Source organism: Mesoplodon densirostris, chromosome 8 (assembly GCF_025265405.1).
Source record: "Mesoplodon densirostris isolate mMesDen1 chromosome 8, mMesDen1 primary haplotype, whole genome shotgun sequence".
NCBI lineage: Eukaryota > Metazoa > Chordata > Mammalia > Artiodactyla > Ziphiidae > Mesoplodon > Mesoplodon densirostris.
In genome coordinates, this window is record NC_082668.1 from 23,247,907 (window position 1) to 23,274,332 (window position 26,426).

Genomic DNA, 26,426 nt, shown 5'->3' on the forward strand with positions numbered 1-26,426 from the left:
GAAAACATTATTTTGCCTGATCCCTTATCACCCTTGAGTTCCATACTCCAGATACAACCTCTTTCTTCTCTTTTAATTCTTTAGTTTCCAGATTACGAAATGTGTTTCTATTGCTAGTTCTAGATTTTTTTTTCCATTTTAGACATTTTTTGTTAACTTCCTAACTTCCTACTCTGAAAGGTGAGTTTTTTTTTTATTACCAATGATCAACTTTCTACTATGGAAGATGACTGGATATAGAATTCAAAGTACAGAATAATTTTCATTCATTACTGTGAAGGCCAAATGTTTGTTCCTTGTCACCCGTGAGATGTCTTATGCTATTCTGAATCCTTTAAAAATAATATATATATATATTTATATATATATATGTATTTATACACACACACATATGTATCTGACATTTTATTATTTCTTAGTTCCTGGAAGCTTTTGGTATTTTGTTTAGATAGATATCTTTAGTGTTTTGAAATTTCAATTTTTCAAGCATCTGAGATTATCTGAAGAGTAAATTCCTTGCAATAGGATAGTTGAGTTAAAGTTTGGTACATTTAAAATTTTGATAGATACTGTCTGGTTGTAATAAGAATTCTTTTATTCCAGAGTGTCTTCTCAGCTAAGCTCTAGACATTTTCAGAAAGTCTCGCTTTGACAGTGATCCGTGCCACCCTCTGTGCAGTGTATCTATTCTTTGGGCTCTTCCATTAAAATTCTTTTGAACTTGGCACTACCGTCTCCCAGCTTTGGCTATAACACTCCTCTCTCTGCTCCTCCCCCCAGCACATGCGTGCACATACTTTTCATTCATTCTCCCAGTGTCTTTTCTCATCTATTAACAGCAATAAAAAGTATTTTCTAGGTCACTAATTAGAATAATTAGTACAGTTGATCAATTATTTGTAGTACTAGATTCATTGCTACTTGCACTGTTAGCATCTTGTTGCTAGGGTGAAGGGTAAGAACTATAGATCAAGGGGTACAGAGTCATCTTAGGATGGAAATTTAAGTTTAGAAATAGAATCAAGGCACTGAGTCAGGTATTGGCAGAGAAAACCAGAAGGCTGTGGACTGCATCCGGGAGGTAAACCTACATGGAGAGATGGGAAAAGAAGCAGCTAAGGACGAGCTGAAATCAGCACATAAATGTGCTGTAAGGAAATTAAAACTCAATAGAAAGGAAGGTTTCAGGAAAGAAGGTGAGGTCGATGTTATTTCACAGAGGGTCAGGGAGAAAGAGGACCCAAAGATGCTTTGGTGAGCAGTTTGAGCAGAGTGGTGGGAATTAAAGCTAGGAAGGAAAGGAGGTGGAGTTAGCTGGTACAGAGCACCTACAGAGAACTTACCAGAACTTACATCTGCAAGAAAGGGAGGAGCTGGGGCAGACGGTGGAGTGCGGGGCAGGGTATAACGCAGGGGTCCCCAAGCCCCGGTCCATGGCCTGTTAGGAACCAGGCCGCACAGCAGGACCAAGTCTTCATCTGCCTCGCTCCCCATCGCCTGCGTTACCACCTGAACCAACCCCCCCATCCCTGGCATTACTGCCTGATTCTGTCCTGCCGTGCCCACCCTGCACCCCGTCCATGGAAAAATTGTCTTCCATGAAACCAGTCCCTAGTGCCAAAAAGGTTGGGGACTGCTGGTCTAAAGCGTTTTTTGTTTGTTTTAGTTTGCAGGAGAGATTACCTTTGCATGTTTAGGTACAGATGGAAGATGAAAGGTGACTGTAATGATGAGAATAGACTCTTAGAAAGCAGAGAAGGTAAGGGATCTAAGGACAATAGAGCAGCACATTTTACGAAGGAAGAATGACTGAAGGAGTTCTTTTCCTCTGAGCCTGGAGGGAGGAGGGGTAAGATTATGGGTGGAGAGGTAGGAATGAGTCTAGTGGTGAAAAGCTCACACTGCTTGGCTTCAGTAGGGTTAATGGGATTTAGAGCCTGGGGATTATTTTGTATAGCTGGCTATTCATTTGTTTGTTTACCCACAGAACATCTACTACATCACTTTGGTAGAGATACAAAGGTGAGAAAACTACCAAATGAGTTTATAGAGACAAGTTTGTATATCTTCCTGTCTTTTTGTAATGGTTATTCAGAGCCTGAGAGCAGGCATGGGAGAGGACTGGGGAGCCTGTCTAGCATTTTATCAATAGATTGGCATCCTTGAGTGTCTAAGAGGTTAGTAGAATTAGGGTGGTGGTGAAGATGGCCCAGAACAAGTTAGCTCTGTGGCCTGGGCTGGTAGGGAATCCAAGGAGCTAATACTGAATGGAAGTCTTTCCATGTGGAAAGCAACCTGAAGATGGAGGTTTGGTCAGGGTGATGGGATAAAAGAGAAGGGGGATATTATGGTAGGAGGGAGTGAGATCACACCGCTTTTGGGATCTTAGAGGCAGAGCTCGTAATGGAGTAGAATTCAGCACACTTGATTCGAGATCAGGGGTTAGGTTTGGTAGGTCAAGTAATGAACAGAAATTATAGGAGCAGCATGAGCATTGTGGTAAGGGTCATCTGAGCTGCCAGAATCACAGAATTGGCTGGCACATCACAAGTCATATTCTTATCACCAGGTTCTGTGTAGCGTGATAGAAAAATCAGATATTCTGAGTTTTTAAAAAGTGATGGGTTTTATAATGTCAGGAGCCCCATTTTCGACATCTTGAGTATAACATTGTGGGTGTGCTCTGTTTTTAGCACTCTTTCTGAAAGCTCAATTTCACTTTAATGTTCATTTCTATTAAAATGTGCAGTGTGATACTTTCGATCTTTCTAGAAGTGTGGAAAACTATTTTTATTGATATATGGTACGTGTACAGAGGTAATTGGATAATAATGGTGTAAATACCTACAGGTCCTAGGGTTAGTATAATAAACCAAGCACAAAAAATGTTTGTTCTTTAAAAGCTTTACTTCTCCTGTTTGCTCGTGCCTCATTACGCCCTCTGATTATAATGACTTGATATGTGTTTCTTAGTTAAGTAGCATTACCTTCTTAGGATTATGAAGCTTAGCAGGTGTTTTTTGATGGAAACGTTGGGAATACTTAATTGTCTGCAGACAGCCAACCTGATGATTCCCATTTGCAGTTGCTTTAAAGAAAACAAACAACTTCCTGTAAAATGAAAGAATGGCTGCATTTTTGATAAGACATCTGTAAAAAATTGGTGGGTACTTGACAACAACCGGAAACCAAATTTTTTTTTTTTTTAATGGGAAACCATAAATTCTTATGGTCAAAGTGACCAGATGTCCTGTTTTTCTGTGGCAGTCCTGCTCTTCTATCTAGTTATCACTCCCCTTCACTCTCAGAAGTGTTCTCATTAGGACAATGCACTACATAGTCATTCTACTTGTGGGTCTGATTTTGAGATTTATGGTCTACACTTTGAATCATTAGTTGAAAGAAGCAGCCAGTGGTTGGTTTTGCCTGTAAGAGGTTCAGAGATATTGAACAAAGTTGCTTCTTTCTATGATTTCACAGTATATGCATTATAAAAAGTGTTGCAAGTTGTACTGAGTTTGGTAGTTGCTATTTGAATTCAGCAGGTGTGTGATGAGACAATATTTAATCAGGGAGTAACAACCTTTCAAATGAATAAATCCTTAATATCTTCCGTTTTGAGAAAGAAATATGGTAGTGTTGGGCCTTGGACTTGTGAAATGTTGAGTAAAAAATGTTTATCTAACAACGACCTAAGTCTTGATTATTTTTCTTTCTTCAAACAGCACTAATATTCTGAGGGACCCTGTTTGTTTAGGAGGATGTGAGCACATCTTCTGTAGGTAAGTAATTATGGTTTATGATAGATACACACACATACACACAAATTTAGTGTAACTATGTTTTTTACTAGGTAATAGTCATGCAATCATGTTGATACTAGTATTACCTTATGTTGTGTAACTCATAGATTGCAAAGTGACTTACTGTACATTATCTCATTTTGGTCCTTTCAACTGTCTTAATTTACAAATCAGAAACTAAAAACTCAAAGAGAGTGACTTGTTGACAGTTACAAAGCTTAGTAAGTGGCTTTGCTACATTTTGGGGAAAAATTAATATCTGTTGTATAATTCAAATATGTCTCTCTTATTTTTCCAGTTAGTTTTGAATCCAGACTTTGCAAATTGTGAAACTTTAGTTCTTATCGTTACTGGATTAGTTTCCTAGGGCTGCCATAACAAAGTACCAAAAACTGGGTGGCTTAGAGCAACAGAAATTATTGTCCCACAGTTCTGGAGGCTAGAAGTGTGACAGCGAGGTGTCAGGTAGGTTGGTTCCCTCTGAGGGCGATGAGGGAAAATCTGTGCCATGCCTCCTACCTTCTGGTGGAGAATCTTTGGATTCTGGCATTCTTTCCTTGGCTTATATAGATACATCACTCTGATCTTAGCCTTCATGTTCACATGGCAGTCTCCCTTGTGTGCATGTTTGTCTTTGTGTCCAAATTTCCTCTTTTTATAAAATACCAATTATATTGGATTAGGGTACTTACCCTGATGATCTCATCTTAACTTGATCATTTACAAAGACCCTATTTTCAAATAAGATCCCATTCACAGGTCCTCGGGTTTAAGACTTCAGCATCTTTTGGTGGACCAATTTAAGCCATTACAGTTATTATAAAATTATATCCATTAAAGCCCTGGCTGAGAGGTTAGTATATTAGGTTTTCATCTCATCTTATTTCTTATTCAGGAGGAATCAATTAAAGGAGTGAATGTCATAGTTTAATTGTCTGAGACAGGGTTAGTGTATCCTCCTTTGAATAAATCTTTTAATTATTTCAAGTTACGACTGTGATTATCTGGCATGCGCAGACTGCAATATGAAGTTTAAGCACATGTGGAAGTAATCTGCTTCAGTGGGCTGGGGATGTGTGGAGGGCACCTATGCTTGGGGTCCCAATTCTGTTTCTAGAAACATAGGTCTGTTACATAAGGCATATCCAGCAGGAGGATGGGGTAGGAAACAGTATCTATTGCCTACCTGATGTCTCCATCTGGGTGATGAAATGGGATTTCAGACTTGATATGTTCTGAGCAGATCTGTTGATCATCCTCCCTTTTACCCTGTTCCTGCCTCGGTAATCTTCATAGCAGTAACTGGTGCCACTGGAATAAATGGTATCAAAGTTGCTCAAAGCAAAAACCAGTAGTCATACCTGGTTGTTGTTTTTCTTCCTTATCCCACGTCATTAAGTTCTGTCAGTTTCACCTCAAAATGTGCCCTACATCTTGAACTTTCCTACTTTTCTCTATATTTACTACTGTTTATACTTTGGTCCAAGCCACCATCATATTATTTCTCCTCAGACTTTTGTCAAAAGTTCATAGCTGGTTCGCTTCCCCATTTTCTATGTTCTTGTTAGTGATCTCACAAGAGATCTTTTGAAAATGTAAATCACGTTCTTATCATTACGGCTCTTAAAGTCCTTCAGTGACTTCCTATTACAATTAGAACGAAATCCAAACTCTGCACTGAGGCCCACGAGACCCTGTGCAGGGCCCAGTCCTTGTCTGCCTCTCGGACCGCACATCCCTCTGGCTCACACTGTTCAGCCACCTTCTCCTTTTAGTGTATTAAACACATCAAACTCACTCCTGCCCCAGGACTTTTGCGCTTACTATTTCTTCCATCTAGAGTGTACTTCTGCCAGATTTTTGTGAGGCTAGCTTTTCATCAGTTCCATTTCAGCTCAGATATTACCTCCTCCAAGAGGCCTCCCATTATTCCTATATAAAATTTTGGCCACTCCCTGTCTCCACTCTGGAGCAAGCAGATTTGTTTCAGGGGTTGTACTCACTGTATATAATAGATTAGTGACAAATCTGGAGCATAACAAACTTGAAATTGTATGTAATGAAATTGTATGTAAAGCTTGTGTGTGTTCCGTACATTTAATTGGATTCTAGAGGGGTCTGTGACTTAAAATGGCCAATGAAAGATTAAGGGAGGCATGAGAACATCTTAAAAGAGAAAATGGTCATCTGTATATGAACAGAGGAAAGAACTGGTTCAGTGTAGTTTGGTTCATTTTCATTATATGATGCCAAGAATTAGGGTAGCTGTTTGTATTCTCTGCAGATTTGGAGTTATGTGAAGCTGCTGAGCAGTGCTGTAAATGCCATGAAGTTTTGTTTTTATTCTTTTTTTGGGGGGGGTGGGGGCTGTGCTGTGCGGCTTGCGGGATCTCAGTTCCCCATCCAGGGATTGAACCTGGGCCATGGCAGTGAAAGCCCATAATCCTAACCACTAGGCCACCAGGGAGCTCCTGCCATGCAGTTTTAAAAGATGGTTTTGATATGTCGCAGTGCAACTGAAGCATTGGAGTCAAGGGGAGGTTGGAGGGAACACAGAGTTTTATCTTGTTGACATGTTCTGCTAGCTTCAGAATACTTACATGCCAATCCCGAATAAAAGTAGTCCATGAACTCTCTTTAAGACGTAAGTCTTTAAAAAAAAAAGAAAAAAAAAAAAAAGAAGTCTTTAAGTCATGTGGCAGGGGGACCCAAACTTTTTGGTCTCAGACCACTTTACACTCTTGAAAATTGATGACCCCAAAGAGATTTTGTTTACTTGTGTGTATTTCCCATATAAAACTGAGACATTAAAAAAATACTAATTCATTTAAAAATAACAATAAAAAACCCATTACCTAATAACATAAATAACACTTTTTAAGGAGAAATAACTATTTTGCAAACTAAAGAAAAAATAGAAGAGTGGCACTGCTTTTACATTTTTGCAGATTTCTTTATTTTGCTGAGTAGAAGACAGGTTACATATTTTGAAGAGGGCTCCATTGTAAGAATCCTCTGGCCCTACAAATGAGAGGGTTACATGAAAAGGGATGTAGTGTTTGGAGGAGATGTGGCTTTTACGACTATTATATTACCCAGTCCTGCTAGAGCCCATCTGGTGAAGCTAAGGGAGGTGTGGATTTAGAGCTTTCTTATTTCAGGATTCACAGATAGGCTTCAGGGGGGATTGTGAACAAACGCTTGTGCACATCTTCATCAGAGTCACAAAGGGTTTGTAACCCCCAAGGTTAGGAAAAACCTTTCTAACTATTGAGACTGTAACTCTTGGACCCGAGGTAATTTAATTGAGTCTACAGGTTATAAAAGTACCTGAAGGAACCAAACATCTTTTCTCAAAAACTAAAGCCTTTAGACACTTGTACAAAAATAAAAGAAAAAACACCTTTCCCCATTTCTTTGCAGTAATTTTAGGTATCTCCATGAAGCACAGTGTTAGGTTTAGAGTAGGAAAGGTTAAGATGCATGGCTTACATGCATTAGGTACTAAATATTTTTTAAATATCTCCCTCTGTACTCTCTTTAGAAACTATAGATTTATTTGCAGGGAAAAATCATGCAGACTATTGTCTGGCCAAGTGTAGTCTACATAGCAAATTACATAAGCAACTTTAGATTTAGATAGGGTATGTGTGTGTTTGTGTGTCAGTGTCATACTCTTTCAAAAACACTGTTTTAACTAATATTTTATAATTGACCATTGTTTATTAGAACAGCCTCTGCTTCATTTACTTCAGTTCAAACTGTTCATTTTTTTCAATTCAGATCCTGCTGAATGTATTGATATCTATATATTTTTTGATCCTTTTTAAGTAATTGTGTAAGTGACTGCATTGGAACCGCATGTCCAGTGTGTTACACCCCAGCCTGGATACAAGATGTGAAGATAAATAGACAGTTGGACAGCATGATCCAGCTTTGTAGTAAGCTTCGAAATTTGCTACATGACACTGATTTTTCAGGTGAGAAATTTCACTGTCTCTCTTAGTTAAATAACTGATAAATTCATATTGATTTTATAAAGTATGTAAAATATAAATGACATATTTCAGATGTTAAGATTTATAGTGTTAGGAATCATTTTGAGAGGTGACAGAGGTAATTAGGTCTGACTCCCTTATTTTATAGATGAGAAACCAGGGTCCAGAGAGATTAAATGATCTTGCCTGAAGTCACACATGCAGTTAGTACCAGGAGCAGGAGAAATAGAGCCCGTTTCTTCTGATGGTCAGTCCAGAGACTTTTTTACCACCTATACTACCTGCTTTTTACAGTTATAATAATTTCTGTATAATATATATGGAATAGTGATTTTTGTCCTTAAACTCAGTTAACTATTATTTCACAAGGTAGAATACAACCTTTTGGGTATCACTTTTCTACAAATTAGTTAGATTAATTTTGCACATTTTTTTTTTTTTTTTTTTTTTTTTTTTGTGGTACGCGGGCCTTTCACTGCTGTGGCCTCTCCCATTGCAGAGCACAGGCTCCGGACGCGCAGGCTCCGGACGCATAGGCTCCGCGGCCATGGCTCACGGGCCATGGCTCACGGGCCCAGCCACTCCGCAGCATGTGGGATCCTCCCAGACCAGGGCACGAACCCATGTCCCCTGCATCGGCAGGCGGACTCTCAACCACTGCGCCACCAGGGAAGCCCAATTTTGCACATTTTTGAAAGAGCAAAAATCTAACATCCATTTTCTTTTCTATTTAAATGGAGGTTAATGTTTTTCAAATTGTTCTTACACTCTGTGTGTTAACTATATATTTTCCCATTGTGCTTTCCACTGAGAACTAATTAGCTGTGGAAAGCAAGTAAAGTGTTTTTGAATCTTCATAATCAGATTGAAATTGTCTTTTTATTGACCAGATAACATCATTTTAGCTTGTGTTTATGGGAGAACCTTTTCTTGACTGGCAGGATGCCATGAATGATTGATAAAGCTCATATAAAATGGTTGAATTTCTGTTTTGAAAACTTTTGATCTTAGTTTTCCAACATGATGTGTTATTGTCAGCTACTAAAGGTGAAGTTGATTGGGCAAAATAAAGAAGTAACGCAACTACTTTGAGTCTTATTGACCAGGTCCATATTTCTGAGAAGAATTTAAATCACAGTTTACCTAAGAAAAGTTTTCTTCGTCTAGTTTTCTGATTCTTGTATTAGACTCCATCCTTTCATGACAAAATGTGCTATGGTGATAAAGTTTTACTGATTTTCAGATGTAATTATATATGCACATGTTTTGAAAAGTACCTTAAAAAAATAATATGTAGTAAACCTCTTTAAGAGCACAGTGAGGAAAAGTTTTATTAGTTCATCTGTACTGTTTTCCTTCTTTATCAAAGATAGTGCTGACAGTGTTTTATTTTCTGTTTAAAACAGATTAGTGTATGATCTGTTACCCCTCCCCCCACCCCCTTACCATTGATTAAAACAGGAGTTGTTAATTAAGAGTCCATGCATTTTTAGCAGTGTTGGGGCTTGGGGTGGGGGTGGGGGGTGGCAGGAATTAGCAAGTCTCTTGAGTTAACTGTACAATATGAAAAATGTTCATGTCTATGTGAAAGTGGCTTTCCTCAGATTCTTAAAGATGTGTGGTCTGTTAGGAATGTTGGCCATGCATTGAAATTTGGGTGCTATCTATATTTTGTCTGTGGCTGTCATGATGTTTGATTCTTCTTCAGTTGCTGTAGAGTAATATATTAGCTTGCTAGGGCTGCTGTAAGAAAGTACCACAGACTGGGTAGCTTATCAACAGAAATTTATTGTCTCACAGTTCTGAAGGCGAGAAGTTCTAAATCAAGGACTAGGTGAGTTTGGTTACTTTGAGGTCTGTGAGGGGGGCGTGTGTTCCAGGCCTCTCCTTGACTTGTAGAAGGCGGTCTTCATGTTCACATGGTGTTCTCCACGTATGCATGTTTGTGTCAAATTTCCCTTTTTTGTAGGGACACCATTCATATTGCATAGAGCCCCACTTTCCTCATCTTTACCAATTATATCTGCAATGACCCTGTTTCCAAATAAGGTTATGTTCTGAGGTAATGGCATTAGGACTTCAATATATGAATTTTGGGAGGGAAACAGTTTAACCCATAAACAAGTAATGTGACATTTTTAATGGTGATAATGGGGGAGCAGAATAACCTTCAGTGGGTTGATTGTAGTCAGTTATCGCATGCTGGGGTACTGCGTACCATGTGGTGCAAAGAATTAGATGACTTCTCAAGAAATTTTACTGTAGTTAGTGATGTTTGAATTATCAGTATGGTTTTCATATTTTGTGGACCATGGAATATGAAATGCCTTAATATTTCATCATTAAAAAAGATATTTAGGAAAATTGCTGAGTTGAGAACAAGTTTTTGTGTGGGACCTGAGGCCTTTTGGAATGCTGTCTTTCTCAGAGGAGAGGTGGAGTTTGGGGAGAGAATTATGGTGATTCACTTTCCAAAGGCCATTTTGTGTTCATTTTCCTTATTATAATGACTAATAATTACATTAGTCATTACCAGACTTTAGCTGTGCTGGCTTTAATAGTTTACTTATTTTAAGATGAATTGAAATTTCACTGATTGCCTAACCTATAATCAGAATTTTAGGATCTTTATTCTGTCGGTGAGGAAATTGAGGGCCTAGTTTAAGCAGGGTGGTCATGCTGTCAGTTTCTTGCTTATTGTTTTATCATTTAACACGGTGCTTTTGTTAGAAGTGTGGGCATTTGTTTTATTTGTTGAATTGTGTTGGAGAAAAATTGGCAGTGTTAAGACTAATTCATATCCTAGAGACTAGACTTAGTTAAAACAATTTTAAAACAAACTCTTAGGTTTTGGTTTCAATAATCCATTTTATAATGGTGACATCCTCCTTTGCTACATTTAGAGAAGATGAAATAAGTCTAGAGTATAAACATATACTTTTCTATCTGGATCTGTAATTTCCATGGTACAAAGCGTTTTCTACTTATTGTAAGTTGCATTGTTATAAACTTTTCCTCCTAAGGTCCCCCAAAACAAATTTAGCCTTGAAGGGCATTTGAGGTGTTTTCTTTGGGTATATCCCTTGGTTCCTTATAGTTTATCTATTCAATATATTTCATGTGTATATACCTCTATGTTAGTTTATTATCTAGCAAGTACTTCTAAAACTAAAGTATAAGGCAAACTAGGTGAATACGTACAGGGAACTAATAGTTGGGGACGAATAATGGTTGATCCTCTTTATAATGAGGAAATTGGAAAATAATATCATTATAAAATAAAGGTATTAGATTAAGTGGTTCCTGAGCTCTAGCTCCAAAATCATACGGTTCTGTTAAATAGTCAAGTGCTGAAGATGATGAATTAAGCGGAATGGTTGGACATCTCCCACATTTTCTATATTTATTTTTTTAAACCTGTAGTTCACAATTCATCTTCCAAATGAACCTTGTTACTTTCATTTACTATAAAATATATAATTACTATAATTAAGATGGGTAATTAGAAAGACCTTGTTAAGTCGTGGACATGGTATATAGTATACTGGAGATAAAGAAGCTTGATTTACAGTAATACTTCCTCAAATGAACTTCTAAATACTTGAAGACATTTTTCTTGGTTCAGTGTACTTTAAAGAGAAGAGGTTGTCTGTCATAAATTTTTCTGACAACCATTTATGGATAATTTTACCTTATTCTTTAAAACGTAGTCTGCTTTCTACCAGTGGTGTTAAATTTAAAAGTTTTTATTTTCTCTTGCCCCCTATCATATTAAATCAGACCTTGCAGGTGCTGGTTAGGTTTTGTGAAGCATATGTTGGTGTTGGTGACATTAAAAAAAATGCTTTGATTATGCTTTCATAGGATCCCAACTTTCTGTTTTCTGGTTTGGGAGAGATCCTGGTCTTTCTGTAGCAAATTACATAGTGTTTCATATATGCTATGACTTTTTTATAATAGATGAAGATGAACATTTAAATAGCTGTGTCGCTGTTGTTTTGTTTTAAATAGAACTGAATACTTCTTAACTTACAAAATAATCATTCTTTAGTGAAGGCGTTAATGTTTCACAGATGGTAGCAAAGTACTTTCCTTTGATTTTTAATAAGGGGCTAGTTTGTCAAAGAGTTTTCTCAACTTCTGTTGTGAAACCTATAATAGAGAATAATTTGAAAGGCACACAGTGTACATCATTATAATCCTTTGATGTAGATTAATGATAGCTAAATCACATTTTCTAATTGCCTCCCTTTTCCATAGTTTATTACTAAATTTTAAGAAAAACACTTGGCTAAGCAGCTCCTTAGCAACATGTGTGTGTCTGTTCCTCGATATTTTGTGGTGTACTCAGAAATATTTAAATTCAGAGAATAGAATTCTTTTAAAAATGTCATCATTAGGAAATTTACTATGTAGAGGAAGGACCAATATTTTTCTTCATGAAATGAGTATGATAATTTATCATGCTTAGAAGCATTCACCCGTAAAAACTGTTGTAGCTGTTAGTAGTATGATTTATGTTCCAGCAGTGGTGGTGATTTTGCTTTTTACAGTCTTAACTTAGTTATACTGTGTAAAATCCAGAACTTAAAATCATGCTTGCTGTAGTGGTTCTTGCTTAGTTAGGACAAGATGCATAATCAAAATCTTCTTAAGTAAATTTATTACAGGATGATTAGTGAGTTTATTGTGTACAATGTAAACTACATAAATATATGCTCTCTGCACTTACTCCTTTATAAGTTAGGAAATGTGTGCTCCTGAGTTTGAAGTTTTGTTGTCTTTTTAGATTTAGATTTTTTAGTTGATTGAGTGTGTTGTTACTACCTACAAGCCTTAATTTTCCTTTAAAATGCCTAATTCTACATTTTGGAAGTTTTGTAAGTGTTGAGGACTTCAGAATTTGACATTGTTTTTAATTGAAAATGTCATCAGCTATGTTTAATAATAAATTTAAAAAAATCAAGTACGAGTTTTTACAGACTACCAGAGGATTAACCTTTAAGTCTTTGTAATTCTGAGTCTTTCTTAAAAAGTAATCTTGATAACATTTCATTTTGACCTTTTCTCTAGTCTCGAGATTATGTCGGAAAGGACTTGGTTTTGAAATCTACTTGTCACTGCAGAGAAAAGACCTTGTTGAATTTAGACATAAAGTCTGTGTGAATGGATCCTCATTCTGATTGTTTTTATTTCCAAGATCCTGTCCTAACAATACTTTTCTGAGCAGGTGATGTTCAGTTCGGATGTAAAAGGGTGTCAGAGGGTCTGCTCTTATTCGGATACCCACTCCTCCTTCCAGCTGGGTTTATCATTTACTGACTTTTCAGTGCAGTGCTTTCCTTTTCCATTTCCAGGAGGGAAGGGATAGTTTCTTTGGAGTGGAGTGGAGTTTGACTGAATTCTTTTGCTTGGCAGGGATCATATCTGAAATTTCTACAGAGATAAATGCTAATTGTTTTTCAGAATCCACTGTTTCATTTTTTCTTGTCTGTTTAAAGTGCTGTCTTTTACTTGGCAGATCTATTTATAAAGATAGGACTTTTGGGCTTCCCTGGTGGCGCAGTGGTTGAGAGTCCGCCTGCTGGTTCAGGGGACATGGGTTCGTGCCCCGGTCTGGGAGGATCCCACATGCCGCGGAGCGGCTGGGCCCGTGAGCCATGGCCGCTGAGCCTGCGCGTCCGGAGCCCGTGCTCCACAGCGGGAGAGGCCACGGCAGTGAGAGGCCCACGTACCACAAAAAAAGAAAAAAAAAAAAAAAAAAAGAGTATGTTTGAGTGTATAGTTATAGTTCATTCATTCTCGTTAGTTTTTTGTTTATATAGCTCGAGGTTATATTAGATGGTACCTGAAGAGTTGTGACTATTACCTTTAATTCCCTAGATTCATTTTGTCTGAAGTTGAAATCAGGTAGTGTAGTCCTTTCAACTTTGTTCTTCTTCAGTGTTGTGTTGGCCATCCAGGTCTTTTGCTTTTCCACATTATAGTTACTTTGCTCTTCCATGTAAGTTTTAGGATTAGCTTGTCTATTATTTTTTTAAAAAACATACTGGAATTTTCTTGGGATTATGTTACAGTCTATAAATCTGTCTGGGAGAATTGACATCTTAACAATAATGAGTATTCCAGTTCATGAATCACGGTATGTCTTTCCAATTGTATAGGATTTCTTTCATACATATTGTTAATTTTCAGCAAGCAGAGCTTGTACATATTTTGTTAGACTTGTACTTAAGTATTTTTTTTTGGTACTATTACAAACAGTACCAGATTTTTAAAAAATTTCAGTTTACATGTTTATTGTTAGAATACAGAAATACAGTTGCAGTTGAACTTGGTACCTTGACCTTGTATTCTATGACCTTGTTACAGTCACCTGTTTTATTAATTTTTTAAAAAAGATTCTCTGGGATATTCTATATAGCCAATCAAGTCAGCTGTGAATAGATACAGTTTTATATCTTCCTTTACAATCTGTGTGCCTTTTATTATCTTTTTCTTACCTTGGTGTGCTATCTAGGACTTTCAGTATGACGTTGAATAGGGATGGTGAGAGCAGACATCTTCACCTTGTTCTTGATGACAGGAACAAGATAATAGGAACAAAACAGTAGTTCCAGTCTTTATTCATTAAGGATGGTACTAGCGGTGTGTAGTTTTTTTTTTTTTTTTTCGGTACGTGGGCCTCTCACTGTTGTGGCCTCTCCCGTTGCGGAGCACAGGCTCCGGACGCACAGGCTCAGTGGCCATGGCTCACCAGCCTAGCTGCTCTGCGGTATGTGGGATCCTCCCGGACCGGGGCATGAACCCGCATCCCCTGCATCGGCAGGTGGACTCTCAACCACTGCGCCACCAGGGAAGCCCTAGCGGTGTGTAGTTTTGTAGATGTCCTTTATCAGGTTGAAGAAGTTTCCTTTTATCCCTAATGCTGAACCTTTTTAAAAATAATGAATGGATGTTGGATTTTGCCAGATTTTTTTTTCTGTATCTGTTGAGAAAAGTCACATGGTTTTCTTTTAGTTGGTTGATACAGTGAATTATATTGATTGATTTTCAAAAGTCTTTTTTTTAAATTAACCATCAGTTAATAAGTCTTAATTTTTTTTGACTACTTTGAATCTCATACCTGCCTATCAGTCCGTTTATTTATTTAGTATAGCTTTTCTCCATGGCTCCTATCACTACCATACAGCAGCCTGTATTTTCTACTTATTTATTTGTATATTTTGTCTTCCCCATGTTTCGTTTCCCGCTGTATTTCCAGCTACTAGAACATTGTCTGAAATAAAGTAGGATTCTGTAAATATTTGTTGAATGAGGATATCTGCTTTCAAGGAGTTCAGAATCTAGGAGGGAAGGAAGAAATACACAAATAAAAGGTGATACACCTTAGGAGAACTATCAACAAAATTCTTTGGGAGCTCAAGATGGGAGAGATTGTCGTGTAACAGATTTCTTTTCCTTTTTCCTATCAGATTTGAAAGAAGAAACATCTAGGAAAAGTTTATTTAGTGATGCAGAATGTAAGAAGAATTCAATAAAAATGTGGTTTAGTCCTCGAAGTAAGAAGGTCAGGTATGTGGTGAGTAAAGTTTCAGTGCAAACTCAGCCTCCTGTGGTAAACGATGAAAATGCTCCACAGGCCTCCACGTACGAATTTGTCTCTGCAAGCCCTCCAGTGGATGTTTCTGAGAGGGCTAAGAAGACTTCCACAAAATCTGGAAAAAAACAGAAAAAGAAAACTTGGGCTGAAATCAACCAAAAATGGAATTTAGAGGCAGAAAAAGAAGATGGTAAACTTGACTCCAAAGAGGAATTTAAGGAAAAGCTAGTATCCTGCTGTAGCCAACCATCTGTTATTGCTAGTCCTCAGATAAATGGTAAAATAGACTTACTAGCAAGTGGCTCTGTAACAGAATCTGAATGTTTTAGAAGCTTAACTGAAGTCTCTTTACCATTGGCTGAGCAAATAGAGTCTCCAGAAATTGAGAGCAGGAATGAAGTAGGGACTCCTGAGAAGACTCTCTGTGAAAACGATCTTACATCTAAGAAATCCTTGCCATCAGGTCATAATGGGAAACGTGGGCATCGCAACAGACTTTCCAGTCCTGTTTCTAAGAGATGTAGAAGCAGCAGTCTGAGCACCAGTGGAAATTCTATTAAGCAAACAGTGCTCTCAAAAAACATGCCATTGCCTGGATGTTCTTCACCACCTTCAAAGAAACTTAAAGTTGGTGACACATTGAGGAGGAAAAGCAGTAATATATTAGATGAATCCATTAGCCTTTCACCAGGTACGCCCCCTTCTACACTGAATAGTCCAAGCTACAGACGAATGATGTGTAGTCCGTCAGCAATGAAGCTATCGCCCAGTAGTCTTATGGCTATGAAAAGAAATCATCGAGGAGAGACTTTGCTCCATATTGCTTCAATTAAGGTAGGATGCTCACTCGAAAATACAACTTCAGAATGAGACCCAGTATAAAGCAGTATCTTTGGAGTTTGTGGAAAATGATATAAGATTACTAGGCTAATTAACCTACCCAGATGTGATACTTCCTGTGAACCAGAGAAGCAAAAATTCATAGGGACTGTATCCCTACCTCAGAGCAGTGGCCCCTGGTCCTGAGGAGCGTGATCTTGCAGGAGAAAACCAATATTTCCGTATTTCAGCTTCAGCTTTGCCAAGTGCTTTCATTTTTGTCTATTCCATAATGGTTTTTTTCAGTTTTCACCATTTTGTTTACCCATTCTTCTCATGCTTTATGGATATAGACAGACAATTGCCAAGTTACTGCTGGCAACACATCTTTATTACCTAACTTCAGAGCTCAGGGGCAGTGTGAGAGGGGATGAGCTTCTGTATTGTTGACACTCCTAGTGGGTACTGCCGGGATCTGGGAGGTTGTGAGACGTGGTCTGTACATTTCTCCAGTGACCTGAAAATTTGATTGTTGGAAATGGCTCCTGTGGTTCACCACAAAGGGGCTTCTCTGGGGCCCACAGTCAGCCCATTCCTTTTACTAGCCTATTCACTGAGTTACCTTTATTGCCTCTACACCTGGGATGAGGCAGTGTTCATTTTTTGGAACCTAGATAGTTTGCTGAGCATGTGGTGTATGTACTTGTAGTGGTTAATCTTTGAAATTGACGCAAGTGCTGCACGTAGAGGGGGAGCAGTTAGCATCATAGCTTTATAGACTTTGGTCTGTGAATTCATGCAAGTGTTATGAAAATACAATATGGGAGAGATTAGTACTAAATTAGCATAGCTTTTATGATCTTTCAGTAAATTTACTGGGAAACCCTTGGGTCCTTTGCATGGATAGGGAACTATGGGAGGTCTGGAAAGATCCCCTTGAGACCCTGAATGTGAAGCTGGTGAGCAACATAAAATGTCTGGGAAGAACATGGAGTAGGCATTGAGTCCAGGGATTCCTGTATTTTTCTGTGGAGAAAGGGAAAAGCACAAAAGTGAGTTTCTTCCATGCTTTTTCTTTCTTCCTTTATCTTCCAATAAATGATGAATGTAGGATCTCTACGCCTGATGCCAGTAAAGGGAGAACCTGCAACATGACTACTTTCTAGGCATTTCATATCCTATGAACAACTTGAATTTTTGGAGTTGGCTCTGGTTACGTTTTAGTCTGATTTTTGCAAAGCATGATTTTAAAAAGCTGACTATATTTTTTGTCCTCTTTGTTTTATTTATATCTATGTGTTTGTGTATTATATAATATATAAGGTATAATAATCCTAACATTATAATGTTATTAATGCTTCATAGATATAAGTACCTAGCATAATAGTAAATATTTTTTGTTCATTTTTCTGGCTAATACATACATGTAGACTGCTTTAGTTTCTACATTTTGCTTACTGGGAATTATTTGCAGACCAGCAGTTAAGCATCTGCTTTCATTGGTAGAGAATTTTTCACTCAGTTGTAAGAATCATTTATCTTTGTTAGTGAGGATCTCTAGGACCTAGAGTCTAGGCCATGGTTTGGCAAATCTTTCTTAAAGGGGCAATTAGAGTAAATATTTTTGGCTTTGTAGGAATATAATCTTAACTATTCAACTCTGTTTTAGTGCAAAAGTAGTCATAGATAATATGTAAACCAGTAAAACTTTACACATGAAATTAGGTGTCGGGCCTCCAGGCCATAGTTTATCTGTGCTTGGCGTAGGCTGTGGAAAAAAGCCCAGTGGAATCTTAAGACAGGAAAAATGGTGGCATGATGCCATCTTGGTGAATTTTCTCTATTCATATGTTCAAGATTGCTTCAATATAAGTTTTGTCAGATTGTCATTTTACTTAACAATTGTCTTGCCAGAGTTAGAATTACTCATTTTGATTCTCTTGAACTTATCAAATACTATACTGTCATTGATTGGCAGGTTCTGATATAGTACATTTAAGAAAAGTTAATTGATTTCTATTGTTTTTTAAAATGCCTATTTAACAATAATGTTCTCTTTTACAAATTTATTATAAGTTGAATGCATGTCCCCATCTCAGCTTGATTTTAATAATCAAACAAATACTTGAAGAAAAATCAAGGATTTATCAGTATATTTATCCTTTTATAAATAGTATTCATTTCATTTTCTATCCTATTTTTTTGTTTGCAACCGAGAGTGAATAATCTCTGCATACTTGAAAACCAAATGCTGCAGTCCTGCTGTCTTGTTTATGCTTTGTATCCACCTACTTCAGAAAAGGATTTGAGGTGGCTCTAAAGTTAAAGCTACAGTTGGCCTTTGAACAAGGCAGGGGTCAGGAGGGTTGACCTCCACATAGTCGAAATCTTCGTATAACTTTTGTCTCTTAAAAAAGTTAACTACTAATAGCCTACTGTTGACTGGAAGCATTATTGATAAAACAAAGTCAATTAACACATATTTTGTATATTATATGTATTATATACTGTATTCTTACAGTAAAGGAAGCTAGAGAAAAATGTTATTAAGAAAATCATATGGAAGAGAAAATACATTTATGGTACTGTACTGCATTTAGATAGCATAAGTTTACGTCATCTGTTTATAAGATGAATCATCTGTCAGTACATGCATCAACGTTGTCTTATATGATACAAAACACTGTAGTTGGTATATGTAATACTAACACTAGACATCAAAAATGAAAAGATATTGTGAAGAAGAAATTCATATTTATTTACTTGTATAATGATTCATGCATTGATAAGAAGCAGCAATATTATTGCTTTATGGTAGACTAGTGTAATTGATAGAGTTGTATCACTGTAGCCTAGCTATATACTATAAATGAATCATAAAATTTTATGGCCTAAGTATTACAGTCATATTCATATTACAGTATTGGAAACATCGTTACTTTTTTTAAAAACCACTTACCTGTGATGATAGGCTAATGGGCAGTTTCTCCAATTACAAGAGAGAGGCATGCTGTAGAGAGAGGCATCTTGTATGGTAATGTAATTCTTTGAGAGCAAAGTTATAAAACAGTAAGAAGACTAACACATTATTAATTTTATATTAAATCTCACCTTATGTCTATGTAAGGATAAACTATTATCTACATATATTTTATGCATTCATGACATACCTAACTTTTCTTAATTTTTTTGATAGTTCTGTGCAACCTGGCTTGTCTGCAAGGTTTTTCAAATTGTCGCAAATCTTCCAAAAACTTTCCAATGTATTTATTGAAAAAAATCTGTGTATAAGCAGACCCGCACAGTTCAACTCTGTGTTGTTCAAGGGTCAACTGTATTATAACATGGAACGAGGAGCAGGGAAAAGGAAAGAGTTCCTGCAGCTGAGTCATGGATACAGACCTGATGACTTTGCAGGTCGCCAGAACAAATGAGGTTTTTTGCTGTCAAAGACAGATTTTGTTGTTGTTATTGTAGTTGTTATTTTCCCCTGAAACATCTTATAGACATGCAGTGTCCACATTTTCCACGTTTCCCCCAGATCCTAAGTGTGCACTGTTGCACTGTGCGTGCCTGGTGGATGCGCTGAGGGCAGAGAACCCCACAGTAGTTTTACTCTTCTGTTGGGCTAGTTAGCTTCCCTTGCTACAGTGATGGCTTTATAGAATGATCTTTGAACTTGGTCACATCATTAATAAAATTCTTTAATATCTTGCCCCAGACCTACCTCTGGGCATCTTTGTTGGCCATAGCTATCACCCTAGTGGAAGCTACCTGTATTTTCTTGTCCTAACCACTTGAAATAGTTTCCTATTGCTGTCATAACAAATTTCCACAAATTTAGTGAGTTAAAACAAGGCAAATTTATTTTCTTACAGTTTTGTAGGCCAGAAGTCTGGTATGAGTCTCACCATACTAAAATCAGTTCGTTGGCTATGCTACTTTCTGGAGACACTAGGAGAGAACCCGTTTCCTTGCTTACTTGGGTTGTTGGCAGGAACTGTGTACTTCCTTCTGGTTGTAGGACTGAGATCCTGTTTTCTTGCTGGCTTATAGCTGAGGCCCCTTCTCAGGTTCTGGAGACTGTCACATTCCTTGGTGTGTGGACCTCTTCCTCTGTATTCAGAGCTGGCAGCAGCAGGTGGAGTCCTGGTATTCCATCCGTCTGCCCCGGCCAGGAAGAATTCACTGCTTTTAAGGACTCACATGATTAGATGGGGGCCACTCGGGCAGTGCAGGATAACCTTCCCCACCTCCAGGTCTGTACACTTAATCATGTTGCAGAGTTCCTTTTGTTGTGTAAGGTAACATAGTCACACGTCCCTGGGGATTAGAACGTGGACATTGTTGGTGGCAGTGTGGGTGTTGTCAGTTTTCATCCACATCACTGAACTACCTTCTCTGCTTTTCCTCTGTACTTGGTGCACTCAGTTCTTTGTATAACAGCCAAAGTCATCTGACCAAAGCCATAACTTGTCTTTTCTGTGCTGCCCTACCTATAACTTCCCGGCTCACTTAAAATAAAATCCACAGTCCTCCTTATGGCCTCTACAGACCTCTGCTCAGACGCCACCTCTTCAGAGAGACTTTTCCGAACTTACATAAAATAGCAGTCTCTGCCATATGCTTAGCTTGTTTTGTTTTTCTTCCTATTATTATTTCTTGACATCATTATTGTAGATCTCTTTGTTTCCTGTCTTTCTCTTTAGAATGAGAGCAAGAGTTGTTTGTTCAGTGTTCTGTCTTCAGTGTCTAGAACATTGCCTGGTATGTAATAGATTGATATTTGTTGAATAATTGAGTGATTTTCCCTCTTAGCCATGATCTGAACCCTCTTCTTCTGACACTGAACTTTAATGCTACCAATACTTGGCACATGTTCTTTTTTCTGCCTCTTATATCCTTTCTTCTGCATCTTTCCCTTTTCCCTCATGGTCCTTTGTATCTAACGTTTAAAATCTAGCGTATAGCCTGCCTTCTGAATCAGTCTTTTACAGAATTCCCAGAGTTGGTTTTTCCTCTATGGTGACATTGTTTTGTTTGCATTTATATGTTTTTAGCTTTCTGTTTATTATATGACTCCTCAATTTGACTTTGTGGTTATGTGGAGTTTATTCCCCATTTAAAATGTAATTTCAAAATGTGAGTAGTAACTTCATGCTTCAAAAATAAGAATAAAAGTATTTACAGTGGAAAGCCTCACTCCCATTTCTGTCCTCAGCCACCCTTTTGCTGACAAGCCCTTTCTTACTTTCTTGTGTATCTTTTGTGAATTTCTTTATACAAATATAAGTAAATGCTTTCCATATTAGTACACACTTTTCTGTACATTCTATTGTAGCATAGCGTTCCATGGATTTTTATTATTTTACTGGTCCCTTACTGATGGATGCCTGTGTTTCCATTGTTTTGCTTTTATAAACTGTGCTGCAGTGAGCAATCTTTGTTTCATATGTGAGCAGGTATATCCTTAGGATAAGTTCCTAGAAGTGGGACTTTTGGGTTAATGTAAAGCATCTGTTAACCTTATTTATCTTGAAACGCTCCATACTTGGTAGTAGAAGGCTCTTATTAAATATCCAGACTGCCTAAATATTCAGGCTGCCTCAATGTAGGCAGTTACTATATCATCAGCAGATAATGTTTATGTTCTCAGTTCTCAGATCCTTTTCTCCTCAGGATCATGGGCTTATAGGCCAGCCAACTAGTTTTTGGACATTCAGTGCCATTTGCATGCATACCTTAGACAGGATTATTCTTGAATTCTTTATTTATACATTTATTTTCTTACACTATGGAATTTTAAGCAGAATATTTATTAATACTGTGTCTGGGATGTTGTGAGTATCCTTATTCAACCAGAACAAAAGTTGAGATTCACTGTGCTCTCTTCCTGCCCCCATGTTTGTACTTGAATACCTATGTCACTGATGGCTAAAGTGATTTTGAGAACATTATGTTATAAACAAGAGATTTTATGAGGAAGCGTTATGCCTACTAGAAACTAAGATATACACTCATTGTTTATTCTTCTGATTTAATAAAAAAAATCTTAACATTTGACATTTCATTATACAGAGAGAAAAATTTGATTTGTTATTCTGTTTTTTCACCTTTGCTTGAGAATTCATTGATGCTGGAATAAACCGCCCCAAAGTTCTCTAGCACAGATTCTTCAAATGGTAATGATTACTCAATCCATGCCATAGCAGTGAATATATTAGAAATAGAAGAATGGCTTGAAGTTGACATGCCATGATATATTTAAGGTACAGACATAATAGATAATATTTTGAAGGCAACTTACAAGGGATGGTATGCCTAACATAACAAAGGTGATGAGGATTTCTTAGGTAGAGAGAAAATCCCTTGTGAGGCATCTCCTTTAGGGTTTGACTTTGTAACCATTCATTATACCTTAAGGCAGTCATGTTATATTGTGTGTAAAATCATGTTATTACTTATCCTCCATACTGGCTTCCTCAGACAATAACAAAGGACTCAAAAGCAAACTGGCATCTGTGATATTTTCAAGATTTCAATTTCTAGAGCACCTCTTGGAGTCAGTCTCCATTTTTCCCTTTGTCACCCACCATCTTTGTAATACCAGTAACTTACTGTCATGATGGCTCGGTTGCCCGAGTCATCTGTGAAATTATTTTATTCAGTAAATAACTAAGACACCCAGAAAATGTTTAATAAACTTTAGAGCTCTGTTCCAGATGACTAAACTTTTTTTTTTTTTAACAACACCTAGTTGCTAAAAGGAGAAATTTTAGGTACCTGGTTAGTTCATTTATGTGGAAAAGCTTGATCGTTTGGGTAAGTCATCATTATTGTACTTAATTGTAATGTCCTGTACTATTTTTATAAAAATATTTATTCTTAATAGTATTTTAGAAGAGCTAACCTTTATAAGGAAAAAGTTTTATTTGTGTGTGTGTATTTGTTTTTGGAAAGTTAACTTATACTACTGCCATATGCATGTATGAAGAATATTTCCTTTGAATGAAAGGTTAGCAATAAGAAAATTCAATGCGACACTCATGTTCCCTTGTTTTCAGCCTTTAAGGTTTTATTTGAAAACACCAAGTCTGTTTAAAATTTTTTATAAGCCTTGGTAAATACTTTTTGCTTAGATGGATTTTTCCCCCCCTGTGGTTTTAAGAGAATCTCAATTATTCTTTTAAGTTGTGAGAAGCCTAAAAGTGAGTGCTTATTACTCAGAAAATATTCTGTTTGAGAAGAAAGTAATTTAAAGAAATCAGAAGCAGAAGTTAATTTGTTTCCTGGAAACTTTATATTGGTTCAAGCTTATGCAGTTACCGTGGACCCTATCTAATTATCATAATTTTATTTATGTGCATGACAGTAAATTTACATAAAGTATAAGGAGAAAATATGATGAACTTTTAAGTACTAGGGAGGAAAAAGCAGATCGGGTATAAAAAGCAAGCAATTCGCAAATCAGCTATACATTTCAGGGAAGTATAGGGGTAAAATGTTAACAGAAGCACCTTTGATAATATGAAGAGGTGACATGAAAGAAAAATACCACTGGCTAGCAACCTGAAAAGAGATTCTGCTTTTAGCTTCTAAAGTGTCACTAATTGTCTCTGTGACTCTTCCATGGGACTCTTCCATTCCACAGTTGTGTTTATATTATTTTACAGGCTTCTTTAGGTTAATATGTTTTTGTGATTACCATGTAGAATTAGACTGAGGACATTTTTGAGAAGGTTTACATGTATTTTTTTGTGGATACTTTCATTTTGAAGGTCAAGAATGTGTGTGGTTCTGGCAGTTCATCTGCCCCAATATTCATGGGATCATTTAAAAAAAAAAAACAAATTGGTATCTTGACAGATTTTCCTGAGCTCATTTGGAACTGACTTGAATATAGTGCAAAAGGTGCTAAGTGTATGTTAACTTGTGCTAGAGGTGTAGAATTTGTACTTCTAAGGAACTATGGGAAATATTTTTTTATTGGAAGTGGGGCAATTGATTTGAAACATAGAATACTTGTTTTTTTAGGCCCATTTAATATTTAAGGTCATTTTGCTAATATAGGATCTTAAAAATATATGTTGTATGCAGGTTTGTTTTTTTTAGAAACCTGAGTAAGCTACCATCTTAAGATTTGCTGTATTTGAGAGGTAGTCCGAAACAATCCAATAAAAGCAAATGTTACTGTATTTAGGGGACTTAGTGACTTCTACATTTTCAAACCAATAGAGAAAAACTCATTTTAGAAGAGTGCTGGGGCTGGGAGTGGTAGGAGAGAGGAGATGTCCTCCTCCCTAAAGAAGCTCTTCTCAAAACACAACATTGACACGTATAACTTTTGTCATATGTAACTTTTATTTATTCAGCCTTTTTCAGAGTAAGCTCTCAGTTATTTTGGAGAAAATAAGCTTTGCTTTTGCCTAAAAAATATCTCTGAGCAAATAAGGTGAATATAAACTAAATATCTCGAGGATAAGTAGATTAACTGCCAATAAGACAACAGTTTTTGGCTTTCTAACATTGGTTTCACTGAGCAGCCCTCTTGGCTTTAATTTTGTTTTAAACAGAAATCAGAAACCATTTTCATGTGTGCTCAGAAAGGATGTTTTTCACAAACGAAATGGTGACTTTAAAAACTCATTTTGATCAGGTGATCTTTGGCTAGTGTCCTTGGTATTTTGAATTTTGATACAGGTTGTTAATAGCAGAGATTTTTTACTCTGTATTCAGTGATGGACCACATGGCTTTGATGAGTAGGCACCTCAGAACAATCTGCATACATAGCTTACTATTTATTGACTCACGAGCAATAGGCATAGAAGAGAAAAAGATTTAAATTTTATCTTGAAGAAGGTAAAATCTTAAATCTTAATATTTATTTTCTGTCCTTGATGATTTTTAATTTCTTTCTACCTTTTCATTTTTCTACTAGGGCGACGTACCTTCTGTTGAATACCTCTTACAAAATGGAAGTGACCCGAATGTTAAAGACCATGCTGGATGGACACCATTGGTAGTTTTCTAGTTGTTTGTTTTTTTTATTATCATTCTGTTTATTTTTTTTTTTATTTTTTATTTTTTTGGTACACGGGCCTCTCACTGTTGTGGCCTCTCCCGTTGCGGAGCACAGGCTCCGGACGCGCAGGCTCAGCGGCCATGGCGCACGGGCCCAGCCGCTCCGCAGCATGTGGGATCTTCCCAGACCAGGGCACGAACCCGTGTCCCCTGCATCGGCAGGCGGACTCTCAACCACTGTGCCACCAGGGAAGCCCATGTTAAACATTTTTTAAAGTCTTTGCTTATTATTACTAAAAAAAAGTGTGAAGGATAGTCTGGAAGAAGAATGGTACAAATACATGGGAACAAGTGCTATATCGGCTAATTACATTAGGACAGTAGCATGTGGCTTGAATGCAGCCATAGAAGTATTAAGAGATGAGGTGGATGCCCTTATTCTGTGAACTGTAAATTCACAGAAATTGAGAGAGTCTCATTAGAACAGGTGCAAATAAGGTTTTAAAGTTGTATATAATGACTTCTCCTTGCCAAGTTTTTAAGCTGGGAGTGTTTAGTCTGGATCAGAGTCACTTTGTTGTTTGGACTCCACAGGCTGGCTAACCTTTTCAAAGAATGGTTATTTTTTCTTTTAAGCCACTAAGGCAAACTGTAGTAGAAGTTGGTGAGTGATTTAGAGGACCTGATGCCTTATTTGGATCCCTTTCTCCTAGAAATAGACCTACAGACATTTAATGTGGTGTATTGCCTATTAAGATTTCAATGTATGTACTTAAAAAATATGGCATGCCAGAGGTTTATTAGAATAATACACCATAGTGGCATTGTTAGCAGATCATTAAACATAAGGAAAGATGTGCATGTAAAGCATCTTTGAACATTCATTCAGTAAGCTCTTTTTGAGTGCCTACTCTGTGTTTTTTTTCTGTTATCATTGGCACCAGCCATACAGTATCTGTAGCTTCAGCAGTTGGAGAGGCTTTTCTTATAAATACTCATTCTAGTATATTCACTTTGTTGGGCGCTTATGTATACATGCAGGTGCACCGCTTAGCTTATGGCTAAGCCCCTGATTTGGTGAGTTCTATTCAGCCTTGGAGGATTTCAGATTTTATGCATGATCTGGTTGTTAAATATTTTCTATGTTTTTTTTTTCTTGTTTTAAATTTCTTACTGTAGAA

At 37.1% G+C, this 26,426-nt stretch overlaps 1 protein-coding gene across 4 annotated transcripts in view; it reads left to right on the top strand.

The window, feature by feature from the left end:
• Nucleotides 1-26,426, top strand: part of BARD1 (BRCA1 associated RING domain 1) — a 70,163-nt gene that overhangs the window by 7,659 nt on the left and 36,078 nt on the right. Inside the window, exons 2-5 of one of the 4 annotated variants that reach the window (XM_060106955.1) lie at nucleotides 3,726-3,782; nucleotides 7,635-7,783; nucleotides 15,277-16,238; nucleotides 25,163-25,243. In XM_060106955.1, coding sequence (XP_059962938.1) covers nucleotides 3,726-3,782; nucleotides 7,635-7,783; nucleotides 15,277-16,238; nucleotides 25,163-25,243 — 1,249 coding nt within the window. Of the gene's footprint in view, nucleotides 1-3,725; nucleotides 3,783-7,634; nucleotides 7,784-15,108; nucleotides 15,181-15,276; nucleotides 16,239-25,162; nucleotides 25,244-26,426 lie in introns of those variants that run through there. The other 3 variants (XM_060106956.1, XM_060106957.1, XM_060106958.1) reach the window with 3 other exon arrangements.